At 33.1% G+C, this 26,665-nt stretch overlaps 4 protein-coding genes across 5 annotated transcripts in view; 3 read left to right on the forward strand and 1 right to left on the reverse strand.

Annotated features, from left to right (window-relative positions):
• Window positions 1-11,621, reverse strand: part of LOC106132126 (protein singed wings 2) — a 29,462-nt gene extending 17,841 nt beyond the window's left edge. For both annotated transcript variants that reach the window (XM_060947205.1, XM_013331456.2), the window contains exons 1-4: window positions 11,430-11,621; window positions 6,443-6,644; window positions 2,687-2,846; window positions 114-276 (exon numbers count right to left, since the gene is read on the reverse strand). In XM_060947205.1, the coding sequence (XP_060803188.1) occupies window positions 114-276; window positions 2,687-2,846; window positions 6,443-6,644; window positions 11,430-11,436 (532 nt within the window). In that variant the 5' untranslated portion in view covers window positions 11,437-11,621. The remainder of the gene's footprint in view (window positions 1-113; window positions 277-2,686; window positions 2,847-6,442; window positions 6,645-11,429) is intronic.
• Window positions 11,622-15,463: 3,842 nt separating this feature from the next.
• LOC132902427 (uncharacterized) lies at window positions 15,464-17,271 on the forward strand. Its single transcript, XM_060947406.1, has 4 exons — window positions 15,464-15,555; window positions 16,314-16,782; window positions 17,014-17,183; window positions 17,219-17,271. The coding sequence occupies exons 1-4, from the start codon at window positions 15,546-15,548 to the stop codon at window positions 17,269-17,271; spliced, it is 702 nt and encodes a 233-aa protein (XP_060803389.1). The 5' UTR covers window positions 15,464-15,545.
• An 80-nt stretch (window positions 17,272-17,351) lies between these two features.
• Window positions 17,352-20,259, forward strand: LOC132902460 (tudor domain-containing protein 1-like). Its single transcript, XM_060947560.1, has 3 exons — window positions 17,352-17,779; window positions 19,213-19,350; window positions 20,096-20,259. Exons 1-3 carry the CDS (start codon window positions 17,378-17,380, stop codon window positions 20,135-20,137), a joined length of 582 nt encoding a protein of 193 aa, XP_060803543.1. The 5' UTR covers window positions 17,352-17,377; the 3' UTR covers window positions 20,138-20,259.
• A 1,064-nt stretch (window positions 20,260-21,323) lies between these two features.
• On the forward strand, window positions 21,324-26,458 carry LOC106132141 (SREBP regulating gene protein). The gene is made up of 4 exons (XM_013331479.2): window positions 21,324-21,766; window positions 22,472-22,619; window positions 23,608-23,759; window positions 24,121-26,458. The coding sequence occupies exons 1-4, from the start codon at window positions 21,581-21,583 to the stop codon at window positions 24,319-24,321; spliced, it is 687 nt and encodes a 228-aa protein (XP_013186933.1). The 5' UTR covers window positions 21,324-21,580; the 3' UTR covers window positions 24,322-26,458.
• The last annotated feature ends 207 nt before the right edge of the window (window positions 26,459-26,665 follow it).

A 26,665-nucleotide genomic window follows, 5' to 3' on the forward strand; every position in this document is an offset into this window, starting at 1 on the left:
TAATTTAAAACTAATCAAAACTTTCCAAAATTGCACATGACATAAAATCTACTTTAATGAAACTATTGGAATTTCCTGCTTTTTACTGCAATAAAGTAGTTAGTAATACTCACGACTTAAATAAATTTGCTCCAAACGTAGTGGACCCCTCAAAAGTTTAGATTTAATGTGCCGCAGCCCGTTACCTCGCAGGTCCAGAATTCTTAGTTCCGCCATATTTTCCACCACTTTCGGTGCTATCTCCATCAGCGATTCCAACCCGTGCATCGTCATATTCTAAAACAATATTATTATCTTTTAAAACTTTCTTGTGCCTGTTTTGATAGTTATATGCCTAAGACTCTTTTTTTATATAAAGTTTTGTGTAAGTTAGTAGAAAAATGCATAGAAAGATCCCATAGCATAAAACAAAATTTAAGACAATCACGTTATATTCCTACAAAATCGAGACTTATGATGAGTTGAGTATCTGTTAGAATTTCTAGGACCTAGCTGGAGTATTTTCGCTCGATATTCAATTATCTACAGTTTGAGGAACTGCCGTGTCCCAGGACTTTAGAATAGGACCACTCCATCCTCTTACTACGGATGCACAATAAAGGGCGATGGAGTTGTAACATCCCAACGCCTTTGATAAATGTTTCTCATTAATTAAAAGTAATCCCAAATGATAGAAAAAACCATTCATAGAAAATCTTAACAAAAATAAGTATCAGACATCTTGCTTTATGGCACCAATAAAATAAATTACAGCGAAAGAAGAAGCGCAAAGTACAAAAAAAACAATGCAATAAAAACGTAACTTTTTTAAATAGTACAACATCTGCTAGCAGAATGTTAAACCATATTATTATTATCAATTGTTATCGTGGGTATTCGTATAGACTATAATTATGGTTCTAAAAAACGTTTCTTTTGTTAAACAAAAAAGTTATATTAAACAAACATACTTACATATGGTCACGTCTTTATTCCTTGCGGGGTAGACAGAGCCAACATTCTTGAAAAGACTAAATGGCCACGTCCAGCTATTTGACTTAATGATAGAATTGAGATTCAAATAGTGAGAGGTTGCTAGCCCATCGCCTAAAAAAGAATCCCAAGTTTGTAAGCCTATCCCTTAGTCGCCTTTAACGACATCCATGGGAAATAGAGTGGTACTATTCTTTGTTGTATTGGTGCCGGGAACTACACGGCATTATATTAAAAACAATACTTACTAAGTAAAAGGTCATGTGATTTCTGACAGGGAAAGTTTCTAACAGGAATGCTCTTAATTCTTTAATTAAAATTGTATTGGTCCCGAAAACGGATCTCTCTGATAAAAGATAGAGGGTAAAAAATCGATCTTTTTATACTTAGTTAAAACATACTTAACACATTCCATCAGCTTACAAGTGGTGGGACAGACTCTGAGATACAGGCTTACGTCGAGTTCGGAGATGTCCTCTCAGGTGGTCTTGAATCGCATATGCTCTCAGACCTTATTAAACGCCATTAATGTTTGTCACTTTTATTGTAAACTGTGTTCTATTGGCAAATAAAGATTTTATTATCTAATATATTTAATATTTCTTGTATATATATAATCAGGATCTCGGAAACGGCTCCAACGATTTTCATGAAAGTTACAGATTAGGGGCTTTTCGGCTCAAGGAATCGATTTATCAAGGTCCTAGGTTCGAGAAAAGCTCGGTTCCCAAGATATATAAACTTTTTAAAAACCGCGTTTTAAGAAACTTTATCAGCGCCATCTATAACGCCATTGCAAAACTTGACTAATATTAAAACTCGTTCTACTAAAAACAAAAAACCGAGCAAAGCTCGGTCAACCAGGTACTTCTTATTAAGTGCCTATATTGTACATAGAATTTCTAAATACCAAATAACTGCGTAGAAGAAAAAGCGTTTATTCGCTCATTATTAATTTAAAAAATTTACTACAGAAATACATTCCAGCTAATTGAAAAATAGTCGAACTATTACTATTTCAGTTTAAACTGTTGCAAGCTACGATTCTCTTGATGCAGTCAATGGTGTCTCTTTGTAATTATAAATTCTTCTCTCTTCGGTTACCAGTCCTTTGTGTCGTAGAAATCGCTAGAATCTACAAATTGCTTCCTTTGTAAAATAACTCCATTATTTGGTTGAGAGATATAAGGTTTTAAATATATGTAGGTACTAGGGTGTACAAAAGGCTATTGCAGAGAATAATTTAGCCCCTTACCTTGGATCTTACTCGCGTATAAATTTGTGTATACATATGTGTAACTAGCTTTTACCCACAGCTTCGCCCGCGCATTTAGTGCCACCTACAAAAGATTTTAGTTTTTTTCAAATTCGACGGAAACTATAGTTTGTACCTCGATGAAAAGTGCCATATCTCATTCTCCAGACTCTTAATTATATACGCAAAATTTCAAGAAGATTGATTTGGTACAAATTGCGTGAAGAGCAAACTAACAAACTTGATTTCGCATTTATAAAATTTGTTGGGATGGAACCTATAATAATAGAAAAGAGTCATTAAAATCTTTTCAGTAGACTCATGAGATCATCAAATAAATAAGAAATATAATGATGTAGATAGGAACAATAACAAAGTGTTTTTAAAAGTTAACAATGTAAAAGTAAGAAAAATGCAAGCAGTTCAAAAACAATTATATGTTATTCTACATTCATATACCTCTATCTTGCTCTCCGAACTGAAATGACCTTTGAATTTGTGGAGATTGGTACAGTTGATGATCTCCAAAGTCTTCAGCACTGGGAAGCGAGACTCGATGTCACCCACGTTGAAACACTCTCCCGGCCAACCGACTAGTTGCAAGTCTGATATTTCATATCTATATAAAAAAAAAAAACAAAAAAAATTATACAAAAGGAAACAGTTTCATCGACATATCAACGCACAGATGTTGGGACTAGATATTTAAATTTTTTTAGTGCTCTAGTGTTCACTCGGAAAGGATTTGATTGAGGAGAATAAGGAGTACTGGAAATTCATGGTTGCAGAACTGTGGGCATAATTAAGTATCAAATAAATCTTAAACACGACACATATTTTTGTCGGTGGTAAAGTTTAAAACTAGGTACTTATTGAGTTATGCCGATATGAACTTTGAATCTTTAAAATATTATTCACTTCGTAATGATTCCATTGATCTTGAGTGTCCTGAAAAATTTTTGACTAAAAATGCTCACTTCACAGGAACTGTTACTTACTCTATAGTCATTGCGACATACTTTACATTTGCATACACAAGTTAAATTTAATAACGCGTTTCAAATGCAGTAATGAGTATGTGCTTAACATGCAGTTTGGTGTTGGTTTACGCACGTCATTATTGCGAAATTATATCGAAGCTCGAAGGAGTCAGCATTTTTATTCTAGGTCAATTCTTGCGGTAACTTGTTTCAACATAAAACTTGAAATAAGAATACTTATATCTATATCAAGTAACAGAAACCATACTTTTTTTAAAGTCAACGGTATGTAAGTAGCTACCATAATAAAATCAGTCATCGCCGCACCGTGTAAAATGTATGTTTTATCTATAAACTAACTGTTGCCCGCGTGTACTCATATGTCACTTTTCGCGTTATAATTAAAATTCATTAGTAAAGGTTTGGATACAATAATTGTAGTTTCCACAATTTACACGAAATTACAATAAGCCTATACTTATAACTACCGATTTTATGTAGCCATTACATTGCTACATTAAAATGCATAGGGACTGCAGTGTTTATGTCTTTATTAATATCAATAAAACAAACGCATTTAACTGTTATTAAATTTTGAACTTCAAAATTTGTTATATTGTGCTTGAAGTATGTTTTCAATTGACCATAACTTCTTTTTTCCTTAACCGCTGTTGATGAAGTTTGGACAGTGCTCCTAATTATATATAATCCATCTGTGGAAACTGCATTCAAATCCGTTGAGTAGTTTCGAAGTTATATCTAGGTCAGTCGGACTTTAAAAGATATTTTTGTTTCTGTTACTTTTAATTTAATGTACAGACACTCTATTTTTACTGTCCTATTGTAGGTATTAATGTTTCGTTTCCGCTCTTATTAAGGATTTTTCAAATAATGCCTTTCATTGAAATATTACATGCATAAATAAAATCACATCTTTCCCGGGAGGGTAGATAGATAGACACTAGTCAGAAACTACATCTTTTCTTTTGACACGATCCCTGAATACTTTGTTCGCTTCATCCACATTTATAACTCTCTTCATGCAAACTAGTTGGTTTCCGGTACCCGTGATCTGATCTTTTGCCTGGACGTCCTCGATTTGATCAAGGTACTTTATTCGAATAGGCCCTACACCCTTGTATTACTACTAGACAGAAAACCGTATTCCATACGTACTTAAATTGCAAGAAAGTCACGTTTGCGAACATTATATTAATATTATTATATAATAGTTTCACATTCGAGCGAAATGGGCGAAGTGGGCTACGACTGTAGCCGGAGCTGAGTGTTCTCGTAGCGCGTCGCGTAGAAACTTCTACGATGCACACTCAGGCACAAGTACACACACTAATACCATGCTTGCTAACATTCTCTACGAGATTTATTTATTTATTAGCTGTTGCCCCCGACTCTATCCACCTTAAATCTCTATATGTACATTAAAACTTTTCTAAGAAATATATTATTTCAATACCTAAGCTACATTACTGCAAAGTTTCATAGATATCAATTCAGAAGTTTTTGCGTGAAAGAGTAACAAACGCACATACATAACATATCCTTACAAATAGTATAGTAAACGTTTTGTACGTAAGATGTACAACAAAAAATGTGCAGGTTTCCTCGTGTTTTTCACACATGAATGTAACAGCCATATGTTTTATACTAAAAGTACGTAAGTTCTGGGAACTTCGAAATAGGGCCATATCCATAGAAAACAACTCTCTTGAATATTTTCAGCTTTTGACAAAAAAATACCGATTTTTTAGACATTAAGTATTTTATTTCTCAATCAAATATTTACCTATCAAACCTTGTTTTACATATAATTTATCCTTTAATTATTTACACACAATTAATTTATTATTAATAAATTTCATCATGTAGTCATACAGCTGAATGTTGCCTTACATTATTTTCAAGTAAGAGATAAAAGCGCGATTGTATATACGACATTTCATGAGACTGAGACGATAGAGGTAGGGCGATTTTACAAGTGACACTAACGCGTTCTCAGTTGTAACTAAGGCATCCAACGTGGCTTTATAATCTTTTCAAGAAAATTAGCTATGTTTACACCGTAAGGGATCAATACCGTAAAGTATAATAAATATATATGTAGGTACGTAATAATAGAGCAGTTAATTTCTATTAACCTACAGTTTAAAAAAATGTTTTTTTGTCCTTTAATGTTTTTTTTTACCACCAAAACTGGAAACGCGACCGTCGTTCAATCTTTTGTCACAAACTCGAACAATACTAACCTCCATTATAAGTATTTTTTATGTGAACAGTGTGCGTTGCACATGCCATGGCATTCCATTATAGTGTTCTCTCAAATACAAATACAAACACAAATACAAATAAAAATTCTTCGCATCTTTTTATATGCGTGCTCAAAGTTAGCCTACAAGTCTTAACAGTATTTTCAAGACTGTCCGCTCAAAGTGATATTTTATAAAAACACAAAAAGAGACTAGAGTACCCCACGGCTTGGTCCCTGTAAAAGAATATTCCTGTTAATATCCGTACCCACTATATGTTCAGAAAATCCTTTCCAGTGCACCCAGAGATTTCAAAAAATATCAAGCAAATTTCAAATATCCTGCTTTCATCCAGGACAAGACATAATAAAATAACTAAAGATATTTATACTCCTGATAGACAAAGCATACGAAGATGAAGAAGAAATTGTTATCCCACACTCAAGTATTGACTGTGATAATTATATCTACACAAATATGTTTAGATAGTAAACAATTAATTACTATATTATCTTGAAAGTCACATCTGCCCCCAGATTGCGTGTAAGGTAAACAAGGAAGCAAGGCGGGAAAGGTATCCCTTAAGGCCGACCCAATTATGGGTCGCTGGAATATGTTTATTATTAATACTTAAGGTTAAAATCTTTAAAATTATTATTATTCTTTATAAGCTAAATATATTAAAAAGGTATACAGGACAAATTATACAGATAAAGCAAGCCCTAAAGAAATTTCGAAACTTGAGATATGGGTTAGTAATATTTTAAATTTATCAAGCAGAAGGACACATCTTGATTAAATCGAAAGTATCCTAAACCGCCGAATTGTCAATGTGGATGAACCGAAATAAGTATGCAGGCATCATAGTAAGTGGAAAGACCTCTCCGGGAAAGAATCATAACTATAGATTTATGTAGAATGGAAGCCAGCCAACATAATAACTGACAAAAAAAACATGTAAAAATTAATACCTGGGTCCTGTTGTCCATTCACTCGTAAACCCCCCCTTGCAGATCAGTCGATGGTGTATTCTTTGACACTGAGACCTAGTGATACGTTCCATGACCGGGCAGTCCCGTCTCGCAAGATACTCCACTTGGGTCGACTGCCGGAGCCGAAAACCAGGAGCCACATTAGTGATAAGACTGAGCAGCATTAGGGACTGTTCAATAACTGCGGACAAGTAAAACATAGATATGTCATAACAAATAGTAGGTTTAATAAAATATTAACTGACCAAAAACTGTATTTGGAAAATATTTCCAATATATGAATATTGGAGATCTACTTATTTATCTATGATCCATCTCCCATCTCGTGAAAACTATTGACAGATTTAAAAGTGGTTCGTTTTCTGATAAGTATTCGGCTTGGTCCAAAAAAACATTTCTCCCACCCCACTAAGAGGGCAAAATTTCGTCTTATGGCGAGCGTTACGTTAAAGTTAAGCTCTACAGCTAGTAAGAAATAAATGGGCTAAAGGGAAGGTTTCTTTTGTTGCCAAAATAAATTATTCATCTTATCCTAGCATATACCAGTTGTATTCACAACTTAGCTTTTAACCCGCTATATAACGCTTTAGATATTATAAAATATTTTGGAAAAATAATCAAAGCTTCATGGGAATAAACTTTTCTTCAAAACTTAAAATCAGGAAGAGTTCATTCTTTCACATTTTAAAATATGAAAGAAGAATATGAAATTAAGTCTACAAGACTATGGGCACAAGACCAAGACGATGGGCACAAGCCCAACTTTGTTTGGGTAACAGTGAGCACTAACAAATGTAACCCAATGTTCTACCTTTAATCTATAAATATCAATAACGTATTCAAATCTTACATAGAAATACATACTACGTATTTATCTCAAGCATGGGGAACCAAGCCAATACGCACAAAACTTAAAGGCCACGTTAAGTGGCTTAATCGCCAAAACATCCCAGGGTTTTCCATATTGATTGCATTAACTCTGCTCGAGACGAGAAATATGTAGACATCAGGCACGCACAGTTGCATTTTTTCTTGACTAGAATTTTTTATAGGCTTTTCTAATAGACCTGAATGAAAGACACACTTTTATAATAAATACCAAACTGCATTTGTTATTTTTCTCTTTCTTAACGGAATGACGAAATTACCTTTGGTTTGGAGGTGGAGATGATGATGATGAGAGATGGAGGGTTGGAAAGCATAGCCTAGACAAATCTCTTCTTATCCATGAACAAAAAAGTCAGTCATTTAGAGAATTTCTTAATATCCATGATTTAAATCTACGAAAGTACAATCTACTCTACAGTCTCTTTCGCAAATAGAGGACGCCATTTAAACTTCGATGTCTGAATTGTTAGTATTCTGTATCCTGTGAATCAAGCTACGGGTAACAGCTACGTGATAAGGCTGAGCAGCATCAGAGACTGTTAAATAACTGCAGCCAGTACTTCCATAAGCCAAATATTAGATTCGACATGACAATATAAATGTTTGTAGTTTTACAATAACGTTTCATATACCTCTAATTACCAGTCTTTATTTAGAACAATGAAAAAAACATCGTTTGAAATAGCCCCGGCATCTTCAATTCTTACAACTGAGCTTAATTTGCATAATGATATAAGTTATTAACACTAACAAGTAACTATAACTGACCAAAGAAATAATGTTTCTCTAAGACCTTTGGTAATAGACTGTGTTCGTGACAGCTCACTTTACATGAAATCATCTCAAACGACCTTGGGTTAGCCACATAACTATGTCTATATTAGTATATAAATCGATTTAGCACTACTACAAATATTATATTATACGGCTTATATACATACATATATTTGACGGCTACTTGAAATAGTGAGTATATGATATAGTGGCTCGCTCACTCACTTTTACTATGGTCACATGTGAATCTGAGGATCCAGTTGCTTTTGAAAATATTTCTTATTGCTATGTAGGAACATAAAGATTTCTTAGGAAATCCCAATGTATATTAAAAAAGTAAATTTATTCGTTTGTTGGTACCTCTTCATGGGGTATCTACGGAATTATTCTTCTTGAAATATCACGTAATATATAATTAATAATCTGGAGAAGGACATACGTTCCCGTGGGATTTGCGGAAAACCTGTATTGATTTGTAGGTGGCGCTAAATTCGTCGAATTTTGCAGGTGGCATTTAATTCGTTGCTTTTGTAGGTGGTGCTTATTTCATCCCTTTTTTTAGATGGCGTTGAATTCATCGCTTTTTGAAGATGGCGCTTAACTCACGCGGGCGAAGCATCGGGTAAAGGCTATTTTGACTTATAATGATAATATATTTCGCACAAAGAATGATAAGTACAAGTCATAGCTAATCCTGCTTTTGTCTCAGTTGAGTAAAATTAAGGATAATTTGTTTTCTTATTGCTGAGGTTATTACATTAAATTCTTGATAATCAACGAAAGCTTAAGCATTTTTTCTGTAATTAAAAGCGTTTGTTTTGAAACCGAATTTCATTATTCGCAGAAATTATACCAATTTTGAATAACGAACGTCTTTTCCTGGAATCGTTTTTAAGAATAAAAATTTATTTTATTAATTAACCGGTCAGAATTCCAAGTAAAAATGTAAATGAGTCAAGTGATAAGTATTTTTGACATAATCAGCGTTATCAGTCGTCATATTATTCTTTTTTTGTTTTTTCAAAGAAGATATTTGTAGCCGCGCTTATGGTTCTTATTTCTTTGCTAGCTGTTGCCCGCAACTCCGTTTGCGTGCTATTGGAAATACGAAGGTTAAGGTCATTAAATTTACTCTAATATCCGTACATATCCAGTAGTTCCGAAGATGTGCGTGTACAAGCAAACATACAAACAGACAGAATTTTTTTAAATTCATGTTCGGTTACTATTATCTATTCATCGAAATATTTTTTTTTAATTGATTACGCACGCACAACAGGTGAACTTATGCTTCAAGGCATTCTCTATCAGTCAAACCTTTGGACCAAACTGAGATGGGTGTACGAGTAGTGATAACTGGTAAAAAAAAATATTAATATGATGAATAAGTTCGACATGAATCCAAGGCGGTGGGCACGAGTGGCAAGAAGAAGGTTATCAAAAAGCGAAGAAATTGAGCGTGTTTTTTTGTTTGTAAATTTATACTTATTTTATTATATTTTGTGTATTATGAAAAGTGATCATAAGAATAAAGTTTTTGACGACAGTGTACTCGTATGTGCCATCAATCAAACTACTTATAATACTTTCTTCCTAATACCTGGTATTTGGATGGTTTTATGATTTATTCTTAAAAAAAACATTAAAACTGAAATTTGATTTAAATTGTTTATCAATTTTGCCTCACGAACATATTTTGGATATTTCAATAGCCAATATAGGGAAAGGTAATAACTTAAATAATTAAACATGAAACCAAAAATAACGACAACAACGAAATATATTTACGAAATTCATGTAACATTCATCGTTTTATCCCAAAATTGTCTTTCCCAACATTTATTTTTCTACTTCATTATTACGTCCCTTCGCGTGGGCGTGAAATGTCAATACCTGCCTATAACTGTAATTCTGTCTGTCTGTCTGATGTATGAGTGGTTCCTGAACCTGACGCCCATACATTTTAACGAATCCATCATCTATTTCGATATTTAGAAAACATGTACTTCACTTGGGAATTTTACGGGTTTGTAACTATTTATTGAGAATAAGGAAAATACAAGAAAATTTTATTACCTGTTTCGTTGAAACAACTTAACCCACGTCGGATTTCTTAAAGTCAAAGGTATTTAGTAGGCTTCTATTTATTTTAATTAAAAACCATTGTCGTTTATAATCTGAAGTAGTGTTGCCGATCGATAGTTGAGTAAAAGCAGAAGTATCGACAGGAATATCGATAGTATAGATAGGGGCGATTCTATCGATAGGATCGACACTGTTTCTGCTATTGCAAGGAACAACTGTTCTAGTTTTGACCTATCGATAGTATGGGAATCATCGATACTATAGATGGTTTATTGGTAACACACAGACATAATTAAATATCAGGCCAACATAAAACATCGACGTTTCGAATGATTTCTAAAGTCAGTACGAAAACTGCCTGCGACTTAACTACCCTTACAATAAACACAATGTTTACTATTAAAATTAAAGAGACACAGATGTTAGGACTGTTAAAAAACCTATCGAAGAAAATATCAGCTGAACTTACAAACAAATGTGCGTTAAATGACGAGATAAAGACATTATAATAATTTTCGAATACGAATGTACATATATAAATAACCTCTTTAACACTAACAGAGCCAAGTCTGAAAAGAGCCAAAGACAACGTCGAGCTGGATGGTTTATATTAATATTTTAACCATGAAATTAAAGGGTTATCTTTTTATTTTATGATTTTTACATAAATACTGATTATTTTTTATTTCGTTTCATCCAATAAGCAATATAAAATTAAGCCGGACTTATTTAGTCTAATTGTATTTATACGACTATCCGGCACAAAGGACCAAAACGCGATGTGATGTAGGAATCGCTCAACTACGCTAGTATATTTTATTATACTGTGGTTGAACCAAGGGTGCAATTCTCAGCAGATTATAGACTGCCTACATTTGTTAGTTCATTACGCATTTTGTCTAAAGTCCTCGTTTATTAACTTCTAAAACTAAAGGAAGTTTGGGAATGTAGGTTGGTGCAATTTTTTTTAAAGTTTAGGTTCATTCTGTAAGCTAACATTACACCTCTAGCACTGCACTGATTTAAATACAGCATTATTTGATATTATTACATCTTTAGGATGCAAGTAGGGTCTAAACTGTGCCCATCATATAGATATCTAGACTACAGTAGTCGCTAGAGAATTGGATAATGCTGACAAATTGGCAGGTATACATACTCTTAGATCGTGTATGTAGACGAAAAATAAAAATTGTAATTTAAGATTTCGTTAACTCACCTTTCATTTTAATTTTAAGTGTTCAAGTATCAGAAAATTTAAAAAGTTTTTCCTACTTTCGCATAATTAATTCTTTTCACAATATTTATTTAGGTTTGTGAAGTTACAGAACTTATTTTTTCGGAGAAAAGCTCGCGGAAAACTCGACCGCTTTTCGGGATGCGGGAAAAACGTGGAGCTCACACGACGACCGTTCCAAGACTAAAAGCCTCCTCTGAAACTGAAATTCACGAACGCAACCTACTATTTTATTGGAAAAGTCAACACAACTCTATTACATGTTTACATTAAGATTACTCTTCCTAATACGTCTAATTGTTTTGTAAACTAAACTATAGTCCTGTCCTATATGGTCAACGAGGAAAATTCACACTTTTGAGACAGCTATTTTTGCGATTTGCTGGACGTAATAATTATTGTGATAACTTTGGTGAATGACATGATCGTCCAGAGAGAGAATAGAAATACTTTATTTACGTTAAACTTCTTTATTGACGAGTTGCAAGAGCTGTTAGGGATTCAGTGATCACGGCTAAAAGTTTGTCAGAAAATATCGATTTTATTTAAAATATTGATACTTAAACAACTGCAAACATGGACTAAAAACTATAAACAGCAACATGTCATCAGTACGATAAGTGTTTATAACCTCTTCTTATATTTACTAGCGCACTGTTAACTTAATGCTAGATATGAAAACCATCTTTCGAATATTTCAAACAGAAATAAAATCCGTCCACAACTGAGATTGGCACATACCAAGATATAGGGGCAGACGTGGGAAGCTACTTTTCTTCATACTATGTAGTGATTGGTGGAAGTGAGAAGCTAACTCTTGCCATTCTTTTGTTTTTTATTTGCTAAAAGTCTCAACGTCAAATTTATATTCATCTGCTCTTAGTTTTCATGATCCTCTCTATTCTTCCATTATTATTTAGGAAAAGTTTTCTTTTATTCTGGTTTTGCCGCACATAACATGCGTAATTCTCACGTAAAAAGATTTTTGGTTTGTTAGTCTACTTTAGTACCGTGTAGTTCCCGGCACCAATACAAAAAAGAATGGGACCACTCCATCTCTTTCCCATGGATGTCGTTAAAGGCGACTAAAGGATAGGCTTACAAACTTGGGATTCTTTTTTAGGCGATGAGTGAGTAACCTATCACTATTTGAATCTCAATCCAACATTAAGCCAAATATCTGAACGTGGCCATTCAGTCTTTTCAAGCCTGTTGGCTCTGTCTAACCCGCATGGGATATAGATGTGACCATATATATGTATGTAGTCTACTTTAATTTCGGCACCACCGCAAAGGCCTCGATGATCCAGTGGCTGGCGCGTGAGACTGTGAAGTTGGCGGTCTAAGTTCGAGCCCCAACAGAAACAAGATAAATTTTTTTATTAAAAATATTTTTTTGGTGTTGTTTGAGTATTTTATTTAAAAAAACTGAATATCAAAATACTACTACTACTACATTTAATATTTTGACTGAAACGGATAGATAATTTTTTTTACATTTTTTGTTTGCATGTCTGTATCTGACTGTATGATCAAGATTCAGCTCGAAATTTACGCGGACGAAGTCGCGGGCAACAGCTAGTTGATATATAATTATTCGAAATGTACCTATTAATTGTAAATTGTCGATCACCGCGCTGAGTCGTACCTACTTACCTGATGCAACGCATCTCCCTCGCGATACAGGCGGGAATGCTGCCAGAATGATGGGCACCTTTACTATTCGGGGCCGACATTTTGTGTAATATATTAATTTGACATTGTTGTTAGTTATGAATTTTTAATAGAATATATATGTAAATTGTAATGATAAATAATAAATCACGTTATATCTACAAAAACGCCGTTTACTTTAACAAACTAATCCCAATCCCAACTACCCCCATTACAATTAATAACTTTCGACAAGAATATGTAGATATGTTCTCATAAAAAGTATGAACAAATTAAAGGTTTAAATATATAAATAATAAAAGAAACTAAAATCTAAAGGTACCTTAGCATGTATTAAGTAATAACTTGTTTATAAGAAATACCTACGTTGCGTTGGGGGACCGCTCTAAACCTAAAAAATACAAATAACCCTTAAGTCTAACCCAACTAAGTATTTTACAATAACACAAAAAATATTAATAAGGCTTAGGTCGTATTCCGGGACGTAGGTATTTCTTATAAATTATTACATAATGTATTTCTTTTATTATTTCTTACTTTATAAAGAGAACTTAATTGGTGTCGGTGGATTACGTTATTTAAATCATTACGGTCGTTTACTTTTCGATGAGGAAATAATGTTCTTTTTTTCTATGTCTTGTTGAAAGTCCGTCTGAAGTCTCCGGGCAAGGTGTTCCAGACACTGATAGTTATTTGAGAGTTCAACAAACCATGCGAAGAGAGCTTGAATTTTTGGTTATGCCTAGACAGCATTTTGTTTGTGTGTGCGTCTAATGTCCGTGCGAACGTGATGCGAACAGTGCGATGGTAGTGGTGGCAACCTGATGTTGTCTCACCCTCACCGCCTTCGACTCCGTTCAACTCGTTCTCTGTTTACTATGTATTGGTGCCCTTGGCATGCACACGCGTCGCCGGAATCAAACAAATTGTTGTGATAAACATCAGTGCATAACGCAGAGATACATTAGTGAAGTTCCAAGTGTTTAACTGTACAAACAAAAGTCTTCATTAAGTTCAAAGTTCACTCAGGATAAAAAATAATATTGAGTATAATTTGCTTACAAACTATTTCGTCCATTTGCTAACTACAACAGGTAGGTTTTTACTGTGCTAACACGATGTATCTAATTGTGATTTTTTTGTGATGAGAGATGTGCTTTGTATTTTTGGAATCGGATAAGTGCAGAAGACATAAAAAGTAATGAAGTTTCACAGATTTTTACAGTTTTGGAGCTAGTGTTACATTACCCACGGATTTGAAAAAAAAATTGTTATTTATTTTCGTTAGTTTTCGTCTCGTATCTAAAAATTTATTTATAAATGCATTTTTCAAAATTGTTTACACACATAAATCACGCATCTTTCCCGGAGGAGTAGGCAGAGACTACAGCTTTCCACTAGCCACGATCCCCGCATAGTTCTTTCAAAATTGTTTAATACCTACCAAAAAAAAATTAGTATATACATTTTCTCGTTTCAGCCTTAAAAAATCTTGTCTTTTTAGATTTGAAAGAGCAGATTGGATAGCTACAAATCAAACTATAATTACCTACTACCTAGAATTACTAGCTTGTACAAATGTAACCTATTTATACTGAGGTTATAGTAAATTTAAGTGATTTATTTTTGTACACAATTTTTGTAAAACATCGAAACCCACCAAAATAGTAAAAGAAAAAAATTAAACTATCCGTTTCAGGGATCGCACCCACGCGGTTCCACTTAAAAACTAGGGTTGTTGAGGAAGAGATTATGAGGTAGAGGAGGAAGAAAAGGAATTGTGATGCGCAAATTTAGAGGGTGTAGATGAGTATATTTTTTAGGAAGAGTATGCGAATGAGAAACAGGATGATAGGAAATTATATACTAGTAAACCCAACACAAAAGCTGCAGTCCTAGGTTCGCAAAAATTATATATAAAAGGGAATTTTCCAGTGGACCGAACTATTAATCTAAACTGTTCTCAAAACACACACAATAAAGAATCGGTCCAGCAGTTAAAGGGGAGTTCACAACACATACAAAAAAATGTTAAGAAAAGATACATAAATAACTATAGAAGGGGCAAATTACGCAGATTGAGTTAGCCGTAATGCAACGATATTTTATATTAAATACTTATATGGATAAACCAGTCAGATTCAGGCCAATCAGGAAAGTTATTTTCTCATCATGCCCTAGCCGGGACGAACCCGGGACCTCCGGTGACACATATAAGCGTACTACCGCTGCGTCACAGAGGCCGAATGCATTAAAAGATTTTTTTATTTTTGTTTATGAGGATGAGGTGACTCGCCATCTGAGCCATCACGTACAGTGTTCAAGGCGTTGAAACTGTACGTGATTAATGTTCTCCTAGGTACTAAAATTCTGATTTGATTTTTCCAGATTCCAGTAAGAAGAATTACATTTTCATATAACAAGATGGAATCAAGTGAGTTTATTTTATTTGGACTACTAGAATATGTATGCCTAAAGTTGACATTTCGCCCGAAATCCAGATTTTTTGTGGGCGAAATGTCCATCAAATCGCTCGCAGTAATTATACATAACATTAAATTCTTAGACGAAAAGTACAAGTACATATATACCCTTCTCAGTACTCCTAAAGGCTTTAGGCGTGCTTTGGGTATTTATTTTGGATATTTTATTTGGATATTTATAAGTAATTAAATAGCTTTTCCCGCGGATTTGCGCGGTACATTCATAAAAACCCATAAAATTCTTCATCAAATTCATAAAATCCCGTGGAAACATTTCTTTTTTCCGGGATGAAAAATCACTACATAGTATAAAACAAAGTCGCTATTTTAGTCTGTTTGTCTGTATGCTTAAATCTTTAAAATTACGCAACGGATTTTGATGCGGTTTTTTGTAACAGGTATAGTGATTCAAGAGGAAGGTTTTTATGTATAATTTATTCCTAATTTTGCACACGTGCGAAGCCGGGGCGGGTCGCTAGTACCCTTATAATGCCCATGTCTCAGTTCCTTTGTTTGTTTGTCACCTCTTGATACTTTATACATACATACATATAATCACGCCTCTTTCCCGGGAGGTAGGCAGAGACTACCGGCTATAAATGATGGAATAGGTAAAAGGCCTAACCTAACATACCCACGCAGAATATTATTTTTTGTAAACTATGGTCTATGGTATGAATTATTTAGTTCATAACTTATTTTGTTCCAGGTAATACAATCCATCGTATGGAATCATATGACTTCAAGTCACCTATCGACGTTGTATGGTTCGAAGAAGAAAATTCTCGTGGCGAGATTGACTTAACTTCATCGCCTGATTTGGTGGCAGAATCCGTAGAATCCGTGCCAAATAAACTTATTGTAAAAGACATTACAAATAATGATAAACAAGTGAATCAAGAATCCGATCATACAAGTAATAATATTCAAGTTAATTCTATTACTACAAATAAAAGAAAGTTAAAACCTAGTCAAACTTCTGCGAAACGCAAGAAAAATTGTAAATCAAACGATCCCAGTATTTCTAAAACTGATATACAAAATATAAACCAGAACAATGATAATCTGAAAACATTATCAAAATATCTAACACTGATAGTCGAATCTTATAACCAATATTTGTGTGTTTTGAACAACACCAAGTGTACATATAATGATGTGTCTATATCTAAAAAAAGGTACTTGACCATCAAATTTCATTTTTTTCAAACTGCCTGCAAATATGTCAAGCAGTATATTATTCCGAACGAAAATAACCAGGCATTTATTAAAAAATTTTTAAATTATACTTCCAATATGGCAAATAATAGAATAAAAATTAATTGTAATAATGACATAACAGAAATATATTTTGAAATGATTAAATGGGTAAAACAAAAACTTGCTGAGTGTGATACGTCAATTTTAAGGCAACAATTGGGTGACCCATCAATTACTCGTATAACCAGTGCTACAAATAAAGACAGTGGAATGGATGTACAACAATATTCAACCAATCCTAATCAAGACCAATATAACATATTCTCTTCGGGCCCTCAAGGAAGGCAAATAAGTATCAGTGTGAATAAATCTTTAATATGTAATAATAATCAAGTTTTAAATAATGTTATCCAGTCACCTTATACATCTACAGTTTTAGAACAAAATCAAATCACTCAACAAAATAATACGTTGCCCACAATAGGTAACTTTTCGTTTAGACAAACAGATGTTACGCAAAATGCTTACGGAAACCACAATCATGATATGTTATTGGGGCTATCTGAAATCAGAATGCCTCAACATTGTCAGTCAACCCCAAACGACCTAAGAAATGTTGTAAATGAAAATAACCACTTTAGTCATAATATATATAACAATTATTACCACACTACAAACAATTATCAAAATAGGGTGATGCATCAAAACATGCTAAGATATGAAGATTCATCTTTGCGAACATTTATAAGGGAACAATATAATACAACTAGAGAAGACATTCTTCGACAGCCACCCCCATATCATGCACAACAATACATAAGAGAACACCCTAATCATATTGTAACAGCAAATCCCGTTGAACAACCTTATTTCTCAAGCGGACCTGACCTAACAAGATCTTCTGTATCTACCGATAGTGGCTTCATTAGTCCGGGAAGATCGAAAAGTGACAATAACTCTGTAGAAGATATTATGGTGAGTAATATTTTTTTAATCGCTTTTACCAAGTTCAGTGAATCTATCTTCGCCATACAAAGATATCTATGGAAGGATCGTTATAGATAACGGAGGCGGAATTTGGAAATTAATTCCAGACAAAAGCGGAGGAAAATTTATTTAATTATTCCCCAAAGAACTTCGGGACTAAGTAGCAGCAGTTCAGGCAGTTCTGTTGAACACTATCTGGGGGCACGGCAGCGCACTGTAGAATATGATAGAACAAACGCATATCAAAAATAACTTTTACCACTGACAAATATAAAGATACTCATGTACATAATTTAATAGTTCAAATGTTAAACTTCATTATTATGTACCTTTTTTTTATTGCATACATTATAAGTAAATGTTTTTTTGTACCAAAGTTCAACTTTTATGCAGCTAAATATTTTACGTTCTTGATCTACCATTTTCAAATCCAAATAGCATTAAAATTTAAAATGAAAGGTACAAAGTATTGTATATTTTTGGAAAGCTTGTCTATCGAAGATTTGAAAAAAATATATAACATTTATATGTTATTCAAACATAGAATATGAAAGTGTTAATCGTACCGTAGTAGAAAAAAAGGTATCTTCGAATTTCCCACGCTTGCCCACGCTTTAAAAATGTTATTAAATTAAAGTACTAATATGTACTTGTTTAAAACTGCTACTTACGAAGAAAATTAAAAATATCTACAAAGTACTCTTCGTGGGAACAAAATCAACAGTTGCGGTTAAATAGGTTGACGAGTCTTATCAATGCTTTGTATGTATATAGGTATACTTATCAATTGAATTTATTAAATTTGATAATTTTTGGTTTCATTTCCTTTGAGAAAATAGATATTTGAAATAATTCACACGGTACTAAATAGTATAAAAATAAAAGTAAAAAACATATGTCTTCATAACAAATTCAGTTTACGTTTCGCAAAGTCCGGCAATATTTTTATTATAAAATGTCTACTTTTAAATGTTCTAGACGAGAGCTAATTATAACTTACATAGAAGGCGGAAAACCAATTGCGGCACTATCAACATATTTAAAAGAAAAACAAGTTTCTGAAGACAACATATGCTTTATTATTGGAGATTTTCAAAAGCATATTATCCCTTCGTTCAACAAGCGTTGGCAAGAAGCAAAACGAATTAAGGATAAGTTTTTAAAGAATAACATCAAATGGTTGGATTCCGAATATTCCGTGATGATACCGGATTCAAAAAATATGACCGACTCTACACCGTATAGCTGCACATTTACGTTAATTTATTTTTCTGTTTGTCAAAGACTGTCTACGCCGCACGGGATATACACGTCATTGACTATAATGAATAAATTTTTTGTGAACTAAATTTATTGTACCTCATCGAATATAAAAAAATAATAAGTACTAATGTTATTATTGTTTTTTCTTTTTGTTACAGAATGATTTATTTGAACTGGAAAATATGGTTCAATCACGAAAATCGTCTCACTCTGTAATTTGCCATGTTTGTCAAAAAAACTCTAAGTTATTGTGTTCTGCATGTTACAAAACGAATTATTGTAGCGTAAAATGCCAGGTAGGTTTATCTGTACATAAACTATTAGAGTAATATTATAAATAAATTATTCTTCTAAATCCACTAACTGTTATATAATTTGTTATATAAATTTTTATGTGCAATAAAGAGTTAACAAACAAACAAACAATAAATATAACGGGACTGATTACACAGATTGAGTTAGTCTCGAAGTAAGTTCGAGCCTTGTTTTACGAGATACTAACCCAACGATACTATGTTTTATAATAATTGCTTATAATATAACCATCCAACAAGGCCAATCAGAGAAAGTTCGTTTTCATAATGCCCTGGCAGGGATTCAAACCCAACTCTAGTGTCAAAGACAAGCGCACTACTGCTGCGCCAAAGACACTCGAAATATTAGAAGCACAGAGTTGACTTGGCAATAGATTTTTTTTTATTCTACTAACATGCTGAAATGTTCAAACATATTCATTACACTTAAAATATTGATAATTCAATATTTTTAATCGACTTTATTATTCTTAATTTAGGCGACGAGCTTGCAACCTTTCACTGTTTTTAAAATCTGAACGTGGTTTTCAAGACTGTTGTTTCTGTCTAGTGCGTAAGGGATAAAGACGTGATTACGTATATGTATGACTATGTTGTATGTATGAAAAATTGTAAAGACCGTGACAAGATGAAAGTCCGCAGTCTCATTAGGTATAGTGGTCTCCTGCTACTGCCTTAGGAAACTAGCGAAATGAAAAGTATGTACATTACTCATTTTTTGTTCCAGAGAACTGACTGGGACGTTCACAAAGTTCTATGTCGACCATGAAACAATAATGACGATGGTGAAGAAATGTTAATAAGATTTTATATACATGACTAAATTAATGTTTTTGTTTCTAATTTAAGTTGGGATGAAAAACGTTATTTTTTAATGTAGATATGTTTCTTTGTGACCTGATAATCTCGCGCAGATTATTTGAACTTGATAAAATTATATTAGTTTGATACTTTAAACATCCAACTTTATTAGAAATCAAAATAGTAGTTTTCTATAAATTAATTATAATGTTTAAAATTTCCTAAGCGTGTAGTAAACAATATATTTACAAAAATAAAATACGGATGCCACTCCCTCATGCTCAAATTATTTTATTGGACATCATATTGGATCATAAAATTTTTGTTGATATTCATAGCAGCTTTTTAGCCGCTATAAATTATCACATGTTCCATGTATTTAGTTTGTAATTGTTACTACAAAGTGTGAAATTACTACCAAACATTTATTATACCTATAAATAACCACTAAAGTTGTAATAATTTCCAACTATAATTCTCCAATGTAAAAGAAATTAATAAAAGAAAAAAGTAAAAGAATAAAGTCCAAATTTATGTTGAACTCTGTGGTTAAACTTTTATTTAATGAATTAATTTCGCACACAATTGTGAACGTTGGCAGCATACCTTAAAAATCCCGACTACTGCGGCTATAGCAATATGGCAATAATAAACCGATTAAATGCCGAGATTCAATGCAAATTCTGATGATCCCGTTCCGATAGTCGCTCATTTCAAATATTTATTATTATTCCTACCTTTCCATGGTCGGAGAACAATCCAACTCGTCGAATCGAGATACCTACTCCAACAAACATTAAGTAGACAATATCATCAACAGGTATCTGGAAACCACAGATTTAAAAATATTACTGTGCAAGAAATCTGTTTGTTGGTATGGTGAAACTGCAAATAAAATTATAAATTTGAAAATTTTGCATGATTGATAGATGTTGATCGCAAAGCTTGCAGTATTGGAGCGCAGATTATGCACATGTACACACAGAAAAGAAACGACTTGTGAGTCTTAATCTTGGCACGCTGGCCATATACAAAATTTCTACCTTATATTTTTTATGATGATAGCAATGATGTCTGCCATTTTTTTTTTTAAATAAACCCAATATGTCAATGTCTAGCTCTGAATGTCAAAATCAAAAATAGATGCTTAAGACTTCATCAACGGTAAATTAAAATAATCAACCAAACAAGAGGTTCAAAATAATTTGTTTTTTTTTTTTCTAATTTTAATTGAATATACTTTAAATATTTTCAAAGACGGTGTTGTGTAAAAACCTGATTATCAACTAAAGAGATTTAGACTTTGCAACCAACAGTTTTCTCTTAGTTTCCATTATCAACACGAGTTATCAAAATGTTCGAAGAGAAAGTGCCAGGAATGCTGGAAGGCACGCATCTCTAAACTCGAAAAATGTTGATATGTTTGTATTACTATTCTATATATGTGTACAGTACCACTAATTGTTTTAAAATATCCAAAAATACTGTATACACAATGTGGTATGCTGCTCTAATACGGTTTATCAGAAGACGATTAGTGTTGGGTATTATTTTTGCGTCTTCATTGACTTACTGCATTGTCAGTTTCATAAGAGAGGTTAGCAATTTCAATACATATTTAACTACAAAGTATTTCTTTAATTTCCATGTTGTCCCAATGATGCATGCACCACTTATTAACTTTATACATGATATTTGTCCGCAACTAGTTTCGTGTAGAGGATCACATGAAACTACATTATATATTCTTGTTTCCAAAATGATCTTGTACCTAAATCAAAATTTGTTTGTCAGAAATCTTCTTCTACTATTCCTTTAACACATACATACATAAAATCACGCTTTTTTTCCAGAGGGGTAGGCAGAGACTACATCTTTCCACTTGCCAAGATCTGTGCATATTTCCTTCGCTTCATCCACATTCATAACTCTCTCCATGCAAGCTCAGCGGTTTTGGGTACTCTTGATACCCTTTGCCAGGACATCCTTTATTTTATTCCTTTAATCAACCCCAATATTTATTTTTAAAACAAATCAATGCACTAAAACCCTTTGGGCTACTATTTTTATATTGATATCTTCTGCCACCAGGAGTTAGTCTCTATCTCATCCTGACCTCTCTTCAGGTTAGCTAGTTAGCCTGAGGTGTGCCTTTTTGACCATAATCCGGTAATAAGTAAAACAAAAAGCTAATTCCATCTGATCTCTACAATACCAACTAAACAGATTTTAAATCACACATATTTAAGTAGCTTTTTTATATTATGCAATAATTGTATTTTTTCGTAAATTTTAATTTCAGGGTAATAGTCGCAACATTATGTTCCAAGACATATCAATTGAAAGAAAGCCATTTGTTTGGAGAACACTCCAGGAACACAATGAAACTAATGATGGCAACATGTGTAGAAATTCAGTGCAAGGAAAAATGCTTCTAGTTGATGATAGAGGTAAGATTATTGTAAAGTAGTTGTTGTCCACAGCTCCACTTGCACATTCACAAATCCCATGGAAAAATAATGTTTTACTGTGATGTAAGATAAGGTATGCCCTCTTATCTATGCACAAAATTGTATTAAGATTAGTCAAGAAGATAAAGTGTGTAAAGGAAACAAAGAAACAAACTTCATATTTTGAATTAAGTATGATTGAACTGTTACTCTCTAAACTCTATAGTGAACTCTAAAGGACAGTGCATATACATTATGTGTACATAATGCACATGCATACCTAAGTAAGGAAGGTAAGGAGAAATAAATATATACCAACTAGCTTTTACCTGCAGCTTTGCCCATGTAAGTTTAGCATCTACAATTGTTTGTAGATGCTAAACAACATACATTGACGAAATTACCACCACCTATAAGAAGCAACAAATTAAAGCCACTCACAAAAAGAAACTAAGTTAGAGCCACCTCAAGAGAATAATCACAAATCCCAAGAGAACAATAGTTTTTACTGGAATGAAAGGTACCCTATGTGCTGGAGAAGGCTCCAGACTCTTTAATAATTAGGTATACATATGCAAAATTTCAAAAAGATTAATTCAGTAGATAACTCCTGAAGAGGTAACAAACAAATGAACTTACTTTCGCATTTGTAATATCAGTTGGGACATCACTTATTCAGCAGATCCCAAAAAAAAACCAAACTTGTGCTATATAAATGCAACAATACTATATCTTTATAACAAAACAAACATTCAGTATACTCAAGACCTGGATAAATTCCCGAATCAATTTCCAACTTGAATGTTCCTATTCACATTCTCCTCGAATATATTTACTTAGTCAACTTGCTCTCATTTATTCTCTCTGCGTAACCAAAATTCCCTATTCCTACCATTACATCTTCTTTCACATCACAACATTACCTTATCATCACGCTGCTTACAATTTTATTTTTAACTTTGCATTATAATTTTTTTTTTGTTACCAGGCTACGTTTGCCACAGGACTGACGTTTTGAAGAATGGTTGCTGTGACCCTGAATCGGAGCACACCACTAGATACAGTTGTCAATCGTGCAAGAAAAACAACTGCTGTGTGATTTATGAAAATTGTGTAGCATGTTGTTTAGATCCCAGTAAAGTGAGTTTCCTTCACTAAATAATTTTTAACCACCTTCAAAAAAAGGTGGTTCTCAGTGTGACCTGTATGTATGAACGCTTGTATATATTTATGTATGTTTGTCCAAGATTATCTCATGTTTCGTTGAACCGATTTTGATGCGGTTTTCAGAAAAGATTTGTAACACTTAGGAGAGGTTTTAAATTTTTTACTAACTTCAACCAAGGAGGATATCTATCGGAGACGGTTCTCTTTTTGTAGTATTTTAAAAAATGTTAACATATTAGATTTATTAGAATAAAAATAACATTATCTTATTTGTGCCCTTGTAGCAAATAATTTATGTAAATAAATAATTTATTTATCTATCTTAATTTTACAGAGGGACATGCTGGAAGTGGTGCTATCGAAGCTGTCCGCAGAAGAAAATGTCCTATTTCGTTCCCTTACAGATGACTACGAGTTGTGTCTAACAAAATGCCGGACGAGTTCCCACAGCGTTCTTCACGAGAACTCCTATAAAGACCCCGCGAACAAACACTGCTTTGGGGATGAACGACCCAAGTCGAGAACGCCTGATTAATATACTGCTATGTAGGTAATATAAGAACGTTTTAAAATTATGATACGATCACTATGCGTGTCGTATTTAATTACTATGAAGACTTAAAAACAAATTTACACTAATATTTTAAAGAGAAGGTTTATAGTTTGTATGTAGGAATTAATTTTCGAAATTTCAGTTTCTAAAATTCTTTCACAAATATGTACAATGCCTGATGTAAGCAAAAACTTCGTACTTGCGATTTTTTTCTTGTGTTTCTTTTCTAATCTCTCACTCGCACTCTAGGGCCAATGAAGAAAACTTACATAAACAATTCTTTATTGGCCCAGCTGTTAGTTACACATAATGGACGATCAAATATTTTGCATATGCAAGATCGATACCAGTGAAAGACTAGATAGAATTATTTTATAGTAAAATATTTTTACCTTGTAATCCTAGTAAAATAAATTTAGTGACATGTGTATATAAAAGTTGATATTGTTGTAAATATTTTAAAAAATAAGGGCCGTGCCAAGCACTAGTTCGCAACATATTTGTTGACTGTTTGACGACCATTACAAGTCACAAATTTAAAGGGGCTCATTGCGTATGTATATTGAAGTCGCGATGTGCCTACTACGTTTTGTAAGTACATGTACTACGAATTCAGACTACGAAGCTAAAAAGACGGTAAGACTTATGATTCGCCAACAACATCAACTTTTTTTTCCATAAGTGAAACCATGATGCTAACAGTTGCAGCAGATGGCGAATACCGAGCTCTGTGGTCTGAAGGCAAAATAATACTAATTATAGATCACTCAAGTCCACTGCGAAGACGTCGGGTCCGGTTTTATTATGTAATATGTGAATTATTTTCCAATCGTCTCAAGCCGGATACCACTCGGTGACACATGTGCCTTAAATGAGTTAAGATTGCAACCTCAAAACCTAAAGAATAATGATACCTATTGTTTAAGGAGTAATAATGTAATATCGGTTCATGTTCAAATCATGGCTGTAAGATGGGGCGAAGGCGGACTCCAAAATTAGTAATTTTAACCACAAAAATATTGACTCAAATATTTATTACTTAATTTCTAAGCTGAAAACTATCTGTAAAATATATTTTTAGTTATATAATAATGCTAAATAGCGTCATAATATTAAAACCGTAAAAATAAGTCAAATGAATTCTTTAGTAAACAAACTCAAGACCAAAGAAATAAGTGTCTTAACACCCCATATAAAATAATTACTACTCTGAAATAAAGATAACGATACTTATATAGTTTGTAGATATCGTACTGAGTTGAATCGATGAATGATAATTATTCGTTACAGCAACGCGGTCTCTGCACTAATTTTATAGAGCGCGTATCGAAATCTTGTTTTGTATTTTTGTCAAAAATTCTTACCTACCCGCATTTAATCTGCTAGTTAACCGATTTCCTGTTCATAAAATAAAACAATAGTTTGGAAAAAGTAACAATGGATTTGTTCATATGTGACAAGGCCCTAATAAGAAAAGATAATAAGTAGGGACATGAACCAGCGCCCCACCCCGGCTTTAACATATACAAACCTTCCGCAGAAAACTCTTTCCAACATTTCAAACAATAACAATATCCGTTCACAGCTTTCCGAGATTATCTTATAATATATACATAGTTATTAAGTATAAAATAATTCGTTTATATCATACAGCCAAATTGTAAAGTTGCAAGGAAGTAAACATGAGACCAAAACATTTTTTTACATTTTGATACGCACTCAATCATAATGATTCATCAAAATAATTCTTACTTATGTTTTTAAACGTCTGTTAAACTCGATAAGTAATTTCAGAAATTGTATTTTACGTAAGTAAATAGGTAGGTACTCTCTTCATCTGTAAAACTCTCCAAACTATAAAAAAATCACTTTCCTAGGTATTTATCGTACTCTATATCCAGCTTTTGCTCGTTTATGACTTTATTCCATAAAGTGTTAATGTTGCACGAAATGTGTATGTGAAATTAAACATAATAATAATTACTAGTTACAATATATTAAAAATGTTATTAATTACGAAATTAGAGAACTTGCCAGTGACATTATGATTTCAGTGTCGGTGATGATATTCCCTGATAGAAAGTAAAAGGACACCGAAATAATTTTTCTTATAAATGTACATAATATAAAATTGTTATTAATAAATATTTTTTTACAATGAAATATATTTTGATTTTTTTCAACTTCTTCCTTCTGACTATATGTTCCGGTTGCATCCTCACCAATCTGAAGAGGAGCCTGGGGTTAGCCCTTCATCATGGATTCTGGATTGGGTGAGTCAGGTTTTACGCGAAGCGACTCCCATCTAACCTCCGCAACCATTGCA

Source organism: Amyelois transitella, chromosome 13, assembly GCF_032362555.1.
Source record: "Amyelois transitella isolate CPQ chromosome 13, ilAmyTran1.1, whole genome shotgun sequence".
In the NCBI taxonomy this organism is placed as follows: Eukaryota; Metazoa; Arthropoda; class Insecta; order Lepidoptera; family Pyralidae; genus Amyelois; species Amyelois transitella.